Source organism: Orcinus orca, chromosome 6, assembly GCF_937001465.1.
Source record: "Orcinus orca chromosome 6, mOrcOrc1.1, whole genome shotgun sequence".
In the NCBI taxonomy this organism is placed as follows: Eukaryota; Metazoa; Chordata; class Mammalia; order Artiodactyla; family Delphinidae; genus Orcinus; species Orcinus orca.
In genome coordinates this window covers 33,379,942-33,396,257 of record NC_064564.1, presented here as the reverse complement: position 1 = coordinate 33,396,257, position 16,316 = coordinate 33,379,942, and the positions used below count along the sequence as shown (strand labels likewise).

General features: G+C 37.9%; 1 protein-coding gene across 11 annotated transcripts in view; it reads right to left on the bottom strand.

Moving 5' to 3' along the window:
* CDC14B (cell division cycle 14B) overlaps positions 1-16,316 on the bottom strand; it is a 107,702-nt gene that overhangs the window by 31,500 nt on the left and 59,886 nt on the right. For all 11 annotated transcript variants that reach the window (XM_049711517.1, XM_049711519.1, XM_049711515.1 and 8 more), the window contains 2 exons: positions 8,191-8,267; positions 2,442-2,508 (listed from right to left, as the gene is read on the bottom strand). In XM_049711517.1, the coding sequence (XP_049567474.1) occupies positions 2,442-2,508; positions 8,191-8,267 (144 nt within the window). The remainder of the gene's footprint in view (positions 1-2,441; positions 2,509-8,190; positions 8,268-16,316) is intronic.

The window sequence follows — 16,316 nt, the reverse complement described above, 5'->3', positions numbered from 1 at the left end:
GCTATGTCTTTTAAATGCTTCCATTATCAGGAAAATTAGTTATAACAGTATTTATTTTAATGAAATTTTATTTTTTATTTTCCTTCATCAGTCATCCTATCCATGCAAGATCTAAATAATCAAGCCTTCAAAGTAATCCTACTCGTTTATTAGATCAACATCATTCAGGCTTCAAATATAATGCATAACCCAATAGTTGCTAAATAAATAATACAAAGGAAAGAAACCATGGGTTAGTTTATATCAAACAAATCCCACATATTTCATAAACATCTTCACTTTCAAATTCTGAACAGTCTTGAATTAAAAGATTAATGTTCCCTATACTAAAGACAGCCCAGAGATCAACACTAAAATGCAAAATTTTGAGGGAAAAAACCCTTGTTTCAATAAGGAAAAATATATGAATTTTCTCTTCTACTCTGTAGCCTCACTCTGAGTTGCAATGGGCAGAGCATCATGCTAAGCAAAATAAGCACAATATCTATTTTCTGAGACAAGGACAAGCTGGCAGCCTCTGACAACTGTTCTCCCAGCTTACTGAGCCAGACAGTATGTAAGCAACAATTCTTGATCAAGAAGGTATTCTTGGTTCAAAAGGGGTGATTCTGCAAACCCAGTGTGCAAAATGTAAACTACTGAAATATGAATGAGAAATAAGAAGGCTATAACACCAAACAAAAAAACCCTCATTTTATAAAATATAGTGGCTTAAGTCCTAACTCCAAGACCAAATCCACGATGAATTTTATTTCTTTGAATTTGGAGTACCCAATATATGTCATATTTGGACTAGAATGATACATAATAATACAACAACAGAGTGACACAATAAAATAACAGAATGATACCATAAAATGTATCAGTTTGCAGGGAATTTCTATTATTTGAATTTCATAAGGAGACCCTATTAGAAGTAGCACTTAAAAAAAAGCACTACTAAAATCAAGACATAATTATTGATACATTCATAAAAATTTCAAATATACAATAATATTCAAAATCAGTCACAAACAGAAAATGTTTAAATGTAAAATCAGAAGCTGTTGTCTCTTGAATAAAATTAAATGTAGCATGAAAAAAGCAATCTTTGATCTATAGTTATAGCTAATTAAACTTTGGATATAACATCTGATAAAAACAAAGCCAATGTTATAGTAGACCATCTCCAAGGCCCTCATAAGTGTTTCTTCTTCTTCTTTTCTTTCTTTTTTTTTAAAGGTGCTGGGAGCAGAGAGAAGGGAGCCCTAGGGTCAAGGACAAGGATGCCTGGCTACGTCAGCAGTTCCCTGGGGTCCATCTGGCAAGGACTGTAACTGTAACTAGAAGGGGTCATCTATACCTACTGTCTCCCCATCTCCTGATCACCTCCTCTGCCCATGACCTGCCTAAACTGTGGCCTCATGGAGCTGTCTCAGAGCCTGCAGCAACTACCTCCATCAGCTCCATACACCACAGAGTTGCTGGGCTCAGTCCCAAAATTAAGGTCCATCCTTATTGCCTTATATAGGAAAAAAGATATAATAATTAATCTCTGAAGTTGTACTAATTAAGTCTCTCAGTTTAACCCCTAAAATTTCTGTCAAAATTCTCAGAAAGCCACCATGTTCCATTATACAAGAAAGTAAACCTGGGTTCCTTGTGCCTCTGAAAATACAAGTCACACAAACTTGAGATGTTTTCGAAGGCTTATTTGATCCAAGGGCTACTGACTGACAATTCTAGTTTCTTGCACGGCCCTGATGTTCAAGAAATATACCTAAGGGAGTGAGTGTTATAACCAGGGTCTGCTGCATCACATGACTCCAGGGGACCCTGTTTATTTAGAACGTGGTATGACGGTTGTCCCCTGGAGTCAAAGACAGCAAGTAGCCCTGGTTATAAAACACAGGAGTTATTTTTAAATAGCTTTGACAAAGCAGTAGTGACCTATACTTAGTATTATATAAAACCTAGTAACAAACTAATGGGCTACTCAAATACTTCTGTTGAACTAGAAATTGAATGCTTGAAGATACAAAAACAAAGTATTTGACAGTTACTGTGTTATAGAAATGTCTGTTGTAAACAGAATCGATGGGAATCAGACCCATAAAATACATAAATCAAAGAGAACTTAGAAACCAGTAACCTATTTACTTCTTGTTTTTCTTTGAAATCATAACACATTCAAAACGAATTCTGAATTTAGAAGCTAATTACAAAACTGTTTCTTATTGTTCCCTGTGTTCAAGTGGCTTTTCCCCCAACTCGTGCACAGAAGCACTCAGATTCAGAATAATCTGTTTTCTAGTTTAGTGTCATTCTAATGTTGGCAGGGAAATGGGATACCTTTCACATCATATACATCTTGGAAGATCTTTGAGGAAGAAGGCCTGTCTTCCTTGAACTGTACTTCAGTTCTCCAGCACAACACTGGGTGTATCCTACGAGTCACTTACCTTCTTTACTGCATAAAAACAGTCAAGAAGTGTAATGTAGAAATTGCAACTCCCATAGGCAGCATCTCTGAAATTCCAAAAGTATTGAAATACATAGCTCAGTTAATTTAATTTTCTGCTGTACACTTATCTCAAGACAAAGTTGATTAGAATTTAAAATCAAACACATACTCAGGATCAGTCTCAAAAAAAAAAAAGGATTCTTGCCTTTTGGTTTTTAAATAAAGGATAAGTCACTGTTATACAGTTCATTGTAATTTCTACCTATTCCAGTAGATACTGTTTTACAGATGTGGATCAATAATGACCACATCTTAAATTTCAAATGATCTGTCTAGACTGTTTTTGGCTTTAATAGTTGAGCTTCAAAAGTTCCTTCTTGAGTTCAACTTCTCAATAGTATGTACTCCTCCCCTCAAAAGGGAAAGGCATTTGATCTTTTTCTTCCAACTGGAGAATACTGTGTCAAACTGTTAGCAGGAAAGACTGCTTTTTGATTCTGTATATGCATGTTGTGTGCGCATGTGTGTGTGTGTTTATCTCCATCCACGTAGCAAAAAAAAATTTGGAAAGCAAGATAATATTTGAAATAATAGGTGCAAGCTAAAAAGCATTTTGCTCCTCTCATTATGCTCTTATACTTTTTAACAATTTAACTGGATAACTTCTTTCTGGTTCTTAAAGGACAACAGTACCAATAAAACCACAGAAACTAAGGAGTCAACTACTGTCAGGAGAATCACTCTACATTGGAGAAGTGCTTAAAATTAAGTTAGACAGCCCCACCCAACACTGCATCAACACCTGTTAGTAATCTTACTACAAATGTCTTATGTCAGTTAAGATTTTGTCCAGAAAAATAAGGTACTCCTCCATTCCCACCTGCTTCTCCTTTTTGGCTAACTTGAGTCATTTCATTACAAAGTGAAAATTTTAAGAATTAGGCAAGATAAAAATGAATTTTATTATGATCATTCTAGGCATGCCAAGCAACTGTGACTATCAGAATGGTACTCATTTGGTCCCTATGTGGAACCAGGCTGCTACTGGAGCCATAATTAATTGCCCGCCGTGGTTGGGCTTTCACATTGTAATTCACTTACCTGAAAAATTAAGGCATGTTTAAAATGTTTAGTTCTTGTACAAACTTTAAGAATATAGATTATTATAGCAACATTAACATCAAAGAAAAGGGCATCCTTTTTAGCTAAGACACTTTTAGACATTACTGTCTGAATTGGTTAGATTTACTTCAGTATATGTTAGGCTTCATGAGGACTGGACGCAAGGCCTTACAACGTGCCATTTTTGTTCTGCAAGCTTTTGAATTTAAATGCTGCTCTTCCAAAAGCTAGGAAAGGTCTCAATGCAACCGAGAAAATGATTTTTACCAATAGCTTACTGGCAATATTCAGGAAGGAGGAAAATAAAATGACCTGCACCATTACTTCTCAGAATATACTCCCTGGGCAAGAAGCACCAACATGCACCCCACTTGCTGGAAATGCTAATTCTCAAGCTCCAACCCAGACCAGTTCTAGGGGTGGGGCTGGGTCCTCCAGGTTCTTGTGATACACGTTCAAGTTTAAGAACCACTGACTTACAGGATCATCACAAATAATGTTTTGTACAAGTAACTGTTTCATGCAATAAGGAAGGTTTCTAAGATAAAGAAGCTAAGGTAGGAAAATGAAGTAGTTTAGTCTAAGTCAAAATGATCAGTGGAAAGACGATGAACTCTCAAATTGCATCCCAATGTTTTCACCACGTCTCCTCAGTTAGCTATGATTATTATCTTCTTAACCTATGATAATTCTTTTCCAATCAAGTTAAAGCCATGTTGATTCAGTTTTTGTGACAACTTGATGCATTTATTCAATGCATAACTTGGAATAAACCTACTGTGGGCCAAGCCCTGCTCTAGTCAAGCTTTGATCTGAGCTTGGATAAAGTTTTGCCACATTATCTGAAGAGACAAGAATCTTTCTTTATTCACTCATGTTTATTTCATTAACACCTCCAACTTTAAACACATCCACACCTCCTTCCTCCCACCCAAGCAATCAGACTTCTTCAAAATAGCAGCTATGAATCTGGATATAAGCCTTTGTGAGGGGGAAAACCTTGTCACAGATCATTTAACAAACTTGGAAAAGCAGATGAGAATCAATAAAGGAATACTGCTTAGAAACTGCAAAACAATGTCAAATACTAGTTTAAAAAAATAACAGTTTTCAGAGCAGCTTGCATTCATAACAGCCTAAAACTACAAATAACCCAAGTGTCCATCAAAAGGATAATGGACAAATAAACTGTGGTATATTCATAGAATGGAATGCTACAAAAGCAATAAAAAATAGGACAAACTATTGATACTAACACCTGCCATCACATGGATAAATCTCACAGACATTATATATTTAAAACACTAGATCCCAGCTCTCCAAAAATGTATACTGTATGATTCCATTTATATGACATTAAAAGAAAAGAAAAACTTTTAGAAAGGGGGTAGAAGAGAATCTTCACGGAGGCTGACAATTTTCTGTATCTTGAACTGGATGGTAGTTACATGTAAATATGTAGGAGTTTATTGTTCTGTACACATAGGAGTTAGAGTTGTTAATTGTGTCTAAGTTATACATGGTTTTTAAAAGGAAAAAACCATGAATGTTTAACAAATGTTATCTAAGGATCAGCCACCAAGTGTTTCATAAGCAGGATGTTACTTAATCCTCACACCTCATTAGGGTGATCCTACTATCATTCCCACTTATAGACTAAGAGACCAAGGCTCACATTTGTAAAGAACCACGGAGATATTAGTGGCAGAACGGAGAGTCAAACTCCCATCTGTCTGATGTCAATAGCCAAGCTATTAGCAGCTCTGCAATACTACCTCTCAAGAAAATAAAGAACAGAGGCCTCCCCCCAAAAAAACCCAAAAAAACACACACACAAAAAAACAATTAAGAAGCAAGGAGTATTATAGGTAATACCAAAGAACAGAAGTATATGCTCTTCATATAACAATGATCCAAAAGTATCAAGAAAATGTTGAACTATATTTTATACTGTTTTTTCAGGTAGACAGGTAGAGAAATATCTAATATAATTCATTAAGAAATCATATATATATATATATATATATAGTTTTTTAAAACTCAGTGGTTGAAGAATTATATGTAACTTAAATTACATCTAATTAAATATTGCTAGGAGCCTAAAAGGAGTTATTAAAGACAAGTGAACACTATTCTTGCACAATCCCTTGTTAGCAGTTATATTTATTCTATGCTCTTGAATTGGCAAAGATAAAAGACTATAGTGTAATTTCTGTCAAAATATTATCAGGTTTTATTAATCCTGATTTGCCTACTTTCTTTTTTTTTTTTTAATATTTATTTATTTATTTGGCTGTGCCCGGTCTTAGTTGTAGCACGCGGGATCCTTGTTGTGGCATGCAGGATCTTCAGTTGTGGCATACAGGATCTTTTAGTTGCGGCATGCAGGATCTAGTTCCCTGACCAGGGATTGAACCTGGGCCCCCTGCATTGGGAGTGTGGAGTCTTCACCACTGCACCACCAGGGAACCACTGGACCACCCGCCTACTCTCAATTAGTAAGTTCTCCAGAACAGTAAAATGTGGTGAAGCACAGATTTTTAAATCTGTCAAAGGCTGATACTTTTGTAAAATACAATAATATTTGTACTATTACATACCCACAATAATGCAATAATCTTATTTTGTAAGTAAAAATGAATTATTAGAAAAATGAAAGGAAAAAACACATAAATACAAGCTTAAATTCTTCTATTATTTGATTCCACAGACATAAAAATAGTCTATTAAATTGCTAAAAAGTCTGTAAAATCTTACTCGCAATTCCTGTACTTATCACAAGCTGGTAACAAAAAGTTCACAGACTGGCACTAGTTCACAGGCCACACTTGGAGGATCATTAAATGTCTGGCATCTATGACTAAAGAGATTCAAATTTCACAAACCTGAACTGCTTCTAGCTAAGTCCTGTTTTTTAGAAAATTAATGATTTTTGTTCCTGGAACCAGAAGCAACTAACTACATTTTTCAGTGCCAAACTTTAAGAATTTAAACATGGGTACGGCAGTAGACAACATTTATTCTATTTTTGATGCCTGTATTTAAATTAACACAAAACTTCTCTTACATTAATAATGCTTCATGGATCCTTACTTAGATTATGTGAAATGTGTAAGCTTATCCCTGTTTCAGGACCTTGCGGTATAAACTTTAAGAATGGCACTATTATAAAGGATTACTATTATAAAAGAAGAGTTCTGCAGAACAAAATTATCACTACAGCAATGTGCCTATGACTCAGGGACCACAAACACAATCACTTCTTCTGAAGGAAGTATACGGTTGCTGTTATAAGTTGAGAAGAAAAATGGAGCACTCTCCAGTTTAGAAAATAACCTTCATCCCTTCCTACCCACCACAAAGAATACTTAAGATGATCTCTGAGCTAGGAAGAAAGGCAGAGTGATACAGGGTCCAAAGCAATTCTTCTAATTGGCTAAATCACTAATATACATGCAGTCTTTAGTGCAATACATAACTGAACTCTGCAGACTATCCTAACAAAAATCTCTAATTCATGGAGTACATCCATGGACAGTCCTACAGAGTTATTTACGAAGGAGACAGATTCTGCATAAGGTTAGGGACACTCACCCCAAAACTTGTCCACAATTAAGTCAGGTTCATAACCTCCCCTTTAAAGGCAAGCCCACGTCTTCAAAATCAGGCATTTGAGGTATATGCAACAATTCTAAAACTAAGTTTAACTAATTTGCAGGCGGAAGAATAATGCAATATTTGAAATTCTCAATACAGTATGCAATGAGTAAAATCACTTCACACACTTATTATACTTAAGCACCATACAAGTATTTAATTATACAGCTAAGTCAAGTGTTTTGATAAACAGGAAGAGCAACTTTTAGAACTTCATTTGATTTTTAAAAAAAGAAAAAAAAACACAAGTTTTTGGGTTTTTTTTTTCCCAAAGTATCTTCAACACAATCACCTGGTAACTTTGACATAAGGATGAGGATGTCATTAACTTATATAAAGACATTACTTATCTACCACCTCTATGACACAGCCGTTTTGGTTTTTCAAGTAGTGGTGCTATATTAGCAACCTCACCCACTATTTCTGCTGGCTGTGTCCCTAGGAAAAGGGGGTTCGTTTCTGCCCCAGAAGTAACTCCTGATTATTGGGAAAAACTTATTTCTTAACTCCTCAGGACCAAAACTCCGCAGTACTGGAAAACGGTAGTTTGTCATACTATAACTCCAGGATTCTCATCTGATTACAAAGCACAGTTTCCATCAGTGAGAGTGGTTCTGACTTCTCATGTCGGAGCGATTCACCACCACTACCCCTAGCACCACCACAGACATCTGGCAATGTCTGGAGACATTTTTGGCTTTCACAGTTAATTTTCTGGGGTGAAGGTGTTACTGACATCTAGTGGGCAGAGGCCAGTGATGCTGTCAAACATCCTGCAGTACACAGGACAACCACCCCCCGACAAAATGTCAATAGCATCACTGTTGAGTAACCTAGATCTATGGTGTTATTTGCACCCACCTCAAAATAACTATTTATGAGGTCTTCTTTTTTCAGAAACAACTACACCAAGATATTTCTGGCAAGGGCCTGATTAAATGAATCTACCATAACATTCTTATATTTACCTGAAAGGAATATAGGATGTATCTCCAAACATTAATATTCTATATGCTTCTTCTGGAGTTTTCCCCAAATATATAACCTACATTTGAAGAGAGAAGAAAAAGACAATTTACTTCTAAATAAAGATATAGTACTGTCACTGAGAAGTAAGCTTTGTACAATCTTTAGCCAATCAACTGAGCCTGATTCTCTAGCCTTCCCAAGAATCCTATGAGTTGCCCACTACCCAGTCAGTGAATTCCCCTTTTGTTTAAATCTGCTGTCACAGCTGGTTTCTGCTGCTTGCGGAGCCCTGACCAGCAACTTTCTACAACAGCCTTTTGTGGTAAGAAGTAGAGCATTTCAAGAACAGATTTTCTAAATCAAGATGTTAGACTGAGCACATGCTTTGACCTCATGTCCTTTCTAAAAATACACCGAAATGATAGTAAAGAAGTGTGTGGGAGATGGGGATAGGGGATGGACTGGGACTGGGACTGGGGGGAGGATGAGAGCAACATAGAATCAGGACAAACATTTTTATTAACTCCATCCATTTAGATTTAACAACGTACAATATTGTACGGGTTTCCTATAAAACTTCATTTGTTTACTATTGTCATTTGCTTCTTTTATCTTCAGAACTACGTTATGCTTCCATTTTTATCTGGTAGAATACTTCAAGTGGGTTCTTCAGCATTTGAGGTCCACAGCTGGTGGACCTTTTTGTAGTTCCAAAGTATCTTGTTTTCTGCCCTGACACTGGACTATGTATATGGTTTCAGGTCTGCAGTCCTTTTCTCTCAACAGTTCATAGATGTTGTGCCACTGTCTTCTCACTTCCAGTATTGCAGAAGTATTTTACTGGTCTCATTCTCTTCTCCCCCTCCCTCTTCCTCACAAGCAACCTGTTCTAGAAACTTGCAGCTTGAGAATGTCCACTGGCATCCCTCTAAATAAGTCATCCCCCTAAATAAGTCATCCCCCAGCCCCAATTAAGTTTGCCTCGGACTTTCTGACCCTCACTCTATCCGAAGGCACATCTTTTTCCAACTCAGAATCTTCTGGCAGGACATTTTCCACCCATACATGAAGGCAAGGGGTGAGAGAGGCCACAAGCATTAGATTTGGCACACGTATTATTACCCAAATTCAATTCAATTCTTAAGCTTACTTTGGGAGAAAATACACTTTAAATTTTGACCAGTAAAAATAAATAACTAAAAAATTTAATTACAAACTTTTTATCTCCATTACTTAAATTTATATAAATGAGCTGTTTCTTCAACAAAATTCTGAAGTAAGAACCCATGTCTTATGTTTCATTGTAACTCCAGATTCATATTGGGTTGGCCAAAAAGTTCATTCAGCTTTTCCATCCCATCTTACGGAACAACCAAATGAACTTTTTGGCCAACCCAATACCTTTTATATGGACTCAGATTCGATCCTTAATTCATTGAACTTAAATCTACTTATAATAGGATATTTTAAAATAATTGATAAAAAGTTAATACAAATATATCATTGGATTAAGAAAAATTATAAAAATCAAAGACCAGCACGAATCTTTGAAACTTAGAGAAGGATATATCTTAAAACAAGTCAGCTTCCAGAGGGCATTTTACCAATTTTGTTTTAAGACTCATAAATGGAAATGTTTACCCTGTTTCTGAAAATGATTTTATCCCATTTACTCTAATAATACAGAACTATAATTAACTATACAGAATCTTCTAACATTTATCTATAGCAGCATACAAACCCTCAAAGAACAATCAATCCCAAGAACAAAAGAATGCCTTCTTACCTAGTATCAAACAAATTTTCAAAGTACAATATTACTGACTCAGAGAAGGTTGTAATTTATCATGAATTAACTAATCAAAATCATCTATAATTGCACTCAACATTATATTTATCTATATATTACTTATTTAGATCTTTTAAGGATCAATCTATCAATTGACTTTCTATTGTCTTACTATTTATTTGGAAATAGAGCATACCAGTTCCTTTAAGAAAAACTAAAAAGTCTTTTAAATCTAGTGCCCCCCCGCCCCGTTCTCTACATTTACTCCTTCTCTTCTAGTCTCCAACCTGCTTCCTTTCTCTTCTAAGACTTAATGAATAACTTTAGGAAAGCCTTTTCATTTCTCCATTCTATTTTAGGTCTTCCTAGCAGGACTCCTCCAAAAAATTTCCTCTAAAAAACAACAACAAAAACACAAAACAAAACCAAATAAAAAAATACCTTGAGGCCAATGAGGGTAAGAATAGGATTTGATTCACTGATGTACGTATATACATACATAACTTAAATAAATTAATTAAATGAAATCCAGAAACCTCATTCAGATTTTCCCTAAATTTCTAATACGAAATTCTCTCAAATTATATAAACTTTTTCTTAAGCACCAGGTGAAAGATAATTCCTCCAACTCAAGATTGCAGTTTCTTGGTTTCTTTAATTACTAAAATTGCAATGGTATTATTTCCTTCTAACTTTCAAAACAGAAATAGTCTCTAATACATTAAATAATTGTGGGTTAGCCTTGGAATACAAATTCAGTTCAAAGAACCCAAGAAAAATGTAATATTTTTTCCTATGGAGAAACAAAACCTATATTCCTAGTGATGAACTTTTAAAAAACATAACCTTTAAACCCAACTGGGGAATGCTTATACGTAGAGATTTTAGGTACAATGTAATAAGTTGAAGGAAATTTACAGATTCAGAATAAGTTTTTTACATGATGCTATGGTCCAAATGTTTCTGTCCCATCCAAAATTCATATGTTGAAATCCTAACCTCCCAAAAGTGATGGTAGTAGGAGATGGGGCCTTTGGGAGACAGCCATTAGAGTGAAACCCTCGTGAATGGGATTAGTGTCTTAGAAGAGGGATTCCAGAGAGATCCCTAGGCCCTTCCACCATGTGACAGCCCTCACTGGACCATGCTGTCACCCTGATCTCGGACTCCCAGGCTCCAGAACTGTGAGAGATAAACTTCTGGTGTTTATAAGCCTCTGGTATTTTGTTATAGCAGCCCAAAAGGACTAAGACATATAACAATCAAAGAAATGTCTGCTAACAATCTATAATTCTTAATTTTACACCCACTCATCTTCTCTAGTCAAAAGCCCTTCCCCATTAAAATTATTATAAATTTGTTACTTGAGAAGAATCCTTAAAATGGCTCCTATATTAGTTCTCAAATTAGTAAACTCTAAATCAATGAGATTTTATGATGTATCCGTGTGATCCCAGCAACTTGGAAGCTATGTGCTTCTCAAATTTTTTTAGTGTATTTTCATGAAAAGCTATATATATAGAATGGCCACTCTAACTGCACATTGCTGTCCAAAAATAGAAAACAGCAAGAGTTGAACAAGAGAGATACTAAATAGCTGTGGTAGCCAGCTTCCAAGACAGCCCCAACGATGCTCATCTTCTGGTATTTCCACCCTCAATGAATAGGTCACCATTGTGTAAACAATAGGATACTGCATTAATGGTAGAGTGTGACACCTGAAGCTAGATCACAAGGACGTTGTGGCTTTTGCCTTGCTTTCTTTAGGACTCCTCACTCCAAGAAAATCAGGTTCTTGTTTTGTGAGCGCAGCCCACGTGGCGAGGAACTGAGGCTCCTTGCCAACAACCAGTGCAAACTTGCTGGGCATGTGAATGGGCCATTTGAGCAGTGGACCCTCCAGCCCCAGTCAAGCCTTCAGATGACTGCAGCCCAGCCAGATCCAGAAGCAGACCCACCCAAGTTAGCCAATCTCAAATACATTCCCCACAGAAACTGTTTCAGAGAACATTAATTGTTGTTTGAAGTCACTAAGTGTTGGTGTAATCTGTAAGGCAGCAATAGATAATACAGCAAGTAACACAGTAAAGAGTGAGCAATTGATCATTTCAGTTTGTTGAAAGTAGATAAAGTTTTTAAAAATGTGACAAGTGCAGAGATGTAAAAGTAAGGAAGCCCCGTGGCTTAGGAAACATGAGTAAGGAGAACGTGCTGTCTCTCTCCAGGGTAAGGAATCTCTCTGAAGGAGCAAAAGGCAATCTCACAGGAAAAATAAAATACTGGGATAGAAAATACTTAGGAAGTTGGTAGTGCTTTTCAAAGTCATGACACAAACTTTCTTGGTTTTGTTTTTTGTGGGGTTTTTTGTTTGTTTTGTTTTTTTGCTGAACAATATTGCAGCCATTAGAATTCCACTGCCCCCATTTAAAAAGTTACCATCTGCCTAACCCAGCCCTGTGAAAACTTCTGATCTTGAATTGCTGATCAATGTTTCAAAACCTAGGAGAGCCTCAAGTAGCAATGGATAAATTAGTGGACTGAAACAAAAAGATCACAACTTGATCATGTATAGTTTTAATCTTGACAATTCAGGTCTCAAAATAATAAAGCCCAGTTATTTAGACATGTACTTCTCATTTCTATTCTCCCACAGAACATTTTGAAGTTTAATCTATGTACTTAGAGAAGCCTGTGGTAGAGTTTAAAAATCCAAAACATTGAGGGGGACCTTCAAGATGTTGGACGAGTAAGACATGGAGATCACCTTCCTCTCCACAAATACATCAAAAATACATCTACATATGAAACAACTCCTACAGAACACCAACTGAACACTGGCAGAAGACCTCAGACTTCCCAAAAGGCAAGAAACTCCCCACGTACCTGGGTAGGGCAAAAGAAAAAACAGAGACAAAAGAATAGGGACAGGACCTGCACCTCTGGGAGGGAGCTGTGAAGGAGGAAAAGTTTCCACACACTGGGAAGCCACTTCACTGGTGGAGACGGGGGTGGGCTGGGGGGAAGCTTCGGAGCCTAGAAGGACAGACAGCATAGCAACAGGGGTGCAGAGGGCAAAGCGGAGAGATACCCACACAGAGGATTGGTGCCGACCAGCACTCACCAGCCTGAAGCATGTCTGCTCACCCACCGGGGCGGGTGGGGGCTGGGAGCTGAGGCTCGGGCTTCAGAGGTCACACCCCAGGGAGAGGACTGGGGTTGGCTGCATGAACACAGCCTGAAGGGGGCTAGTGCGCCACAGCTAGCCGTGAGGGAGTCCAGAAGAAAGTCTGGAACTGACTAAGAGGCAAGAGACCATTGCTTCGGGGTGCGCAAGGAGAGGGGATTCCTTCCCTGTCTGCCCACAGTAGGCAGGGCACCGCCTAAACGAGCTCCAGAGATGGGCACGAGCCACAAATATCAGCTCAGACCCCAGAGACGGGCATGAAATGCTAACGCTGCTGCTGAGGCCACCAAGAATCCTGTGTGCAAGCACGGGTCACTATCCACATGCCCCCCCACCCCACCCCGACCCAGAGCCTGTGCAGCCCGCCACTGCCAGGGTCCTGTGATCCAGGGACAACTTCCCCAGGAGAACACACGGCACACCTCAGGCTGTTGCAACATCACTCTGGCCTCTGCCGCCACAGGCTCGCCCTGCATTCCAGTTATAACTACCATACCCCTCCCTCCCCCGGCATGAGTGAGCCAGAGCTCCCTAATCAGCCGCTGCTTCAATCCCACCCTGTCTGGGTGGGAACAGAAGCCTTAGGGCAACCTACACGCAGACATGGGGCCAAAACCAAAGCTGAGCCCCAGGAGCTGTGCGAACAAAGAAGAGAAAGGGAAATCTCTCCATGCAGCCTCAGGAGCAGTGAATTAAATCCCCACAATCAACTTGAGGTACCCTGCATCTGTGGAATACCTGAACAGACAACGAATCATCCCAAAATTGAGGCAGTGGACTTTGGGTGCAACTGGGGTATGCTGTCTGCGACTGACTTCTTTCTGATTTTTACGTATATATTAGTACAGATTTTAGCGCTTCTTATCATTGGTGGATTTGCTTATTGGTGTGGATGCTCTCTTTTTTTAAAAATTACTTTTACATTTTTATTTGTTTAATTTTTTTTACTTTCATAATTTTATTTATTTTTTAATTATTTTTTTCTTTCCTTTTTTCTCCCTTTTCTTCTGAGATGTATGGCTGACAAGGTCTTGGTGCTCTGGCCTATGTGTCAGGCCCAAGCCTTTGAGGTGAGAGAGCCAAATTCAGGATACTGGACCACCAGAGACTTCCTGGCCCCACATAATATCAATCAGCGAGAACTCTCCCAGACAACTCTGTCTCAACGCTAAGACCCAGCTCCATCCAATGGCCAGCAAGCTCCAGTGTTGGACGCCCCATGCCAAATAACAAGCAAAACAGGAACACAACCCCATCCATTAGCAAGGAGGCTGCCTAAAATCATACTAAGTACACAGATACCCCAAAACACACCACTGGACACAGCCCTGCCCACCAGAAAGACAAGATCCAGCCCCACCCACCAGAATATAGACACCAGTCCCCTCCACCAGGAAGTCTACACAACCCATTGAACCAACCTCACCCACTGGGGGCAGACACCAAAAACAAGAGGAACTATGAACCTGCAGCCTGCAAAAAGGAGACCCCAAACACAGTATGTTAAGCAAATTGAGAACACAGAGAAATATGCAGCAGATGAAGGCGCAACATAAAAACCCACCAGACCAAACAAATGAAGAGGAAATAGGCAGTCTACCTGAAGAAGAATTCAGAGTAATTATAGTAAAGATGATCCAAAATCTTGGAAATACAATGGAGAAAATACAAGAAACGTTTAACAAGGACCTAGAAGAAGTAAAGAGCAAACAAACAATGATGAACAACACAATAAATGAAATAAAAATTCTCTAGAAGGAATCAATAGCAGAATAGCTGAGGCAGAAGAACGGATAAGTGACCTGGAAGATAAAATAGTGAAAATAACTACCGCAGAGCAGAAAAAAGAAAAAAGAATGAAAAGAATTGAGGACAGTCTCACAGACCTCTGGGACAACATTAAATGCACCAACATTCGAATGATAGGGGTCCCAGAAGAAGAGAAAAAGAAAGGGTCTGAGAAAATATTTGAAGAGATTATAGTTGAAAACTTCCCTAACATGGGAAAGGAAATAGTCAATCAAGTCCAGGAGGCACAGAGAGTCCCGTACAGGATAAATCCAAGGAGAAACACGCCAAGACACATATTAAACAAACTATCAAAAATTAAATACAAAGAAAAAATATTAAAAGCAGCAAGGGAAAAGCAACAAATAACATACAAGGGAATCCCCACAAGGTTAACAGCTGATCTTTCAGTAGAAACTCTGCAAGCCAGAAGGGAGTGTCAGGACATATTTAAAGTGATGAAAGGGAAAAACCTATAACCAAGATTACTCTACCCAGCAAGGATCTCATTCAGATTCGAAGGAGAAATTAAAACCTTTACAGACAAGCAAAAGCTAAGACAATTCAGCACCCCCAAACCAGCTTTACAACAAATGCTAAAGGAACTTCTCTAGGCAGGAAACACACGAGAAGGAAAAGACCTACAATAACAAACCCAAAACAATTAAGAAAATGGTAATAGGAACATACATATCGATAATTACCTTAAATGTAAATGGATTAAATGCTCCAACCAAAAGACATAGACTGGCTGAATGGATACAAAGACAAGACCCGTATATATGCTGTCTACAGGAGACCCACTTCAGACCTAGAGATACATACATACTGAAAGAGAGGGGATGGAAAAAGATACTCCATACAAATGGAAATCAAAAGAAAGCTGGAGTAGCAATTCTCGTATCAGACAAAATAGACTTTAAAATAAAGACTATTACAAGAGACAAAGAAGGACACTACATAATGATCAAGGGATCAATCCAAGAAGATATAACAATTGTAAATATTTATGCACCCAACATAGGAGCACCTCAATACATAAGGCAAATACTAACACCCATAAAAGGGGAAATCGACAGTAACACAATCATAGTAGGAGACTTTAACACCCCACTTTCACCAATGGACAGATCATCCAAAATGAAAATAAATAAGGAAACACAAGCTTTAAATGACACACTAGACAAGATGGACTTAAGTGATATTTATAGGACATTCCATCCAAAAACAACAGAATACACTTTCTTCTCAAGTGCTCATGGAACATTCTCCAGGATAGATCATATCTTGGGTCACAAATCAAGCCTTGGTAAATTTAAGAAAACTGAAATTGTATCAAGTATCTTTTCTGACCACAACACTAT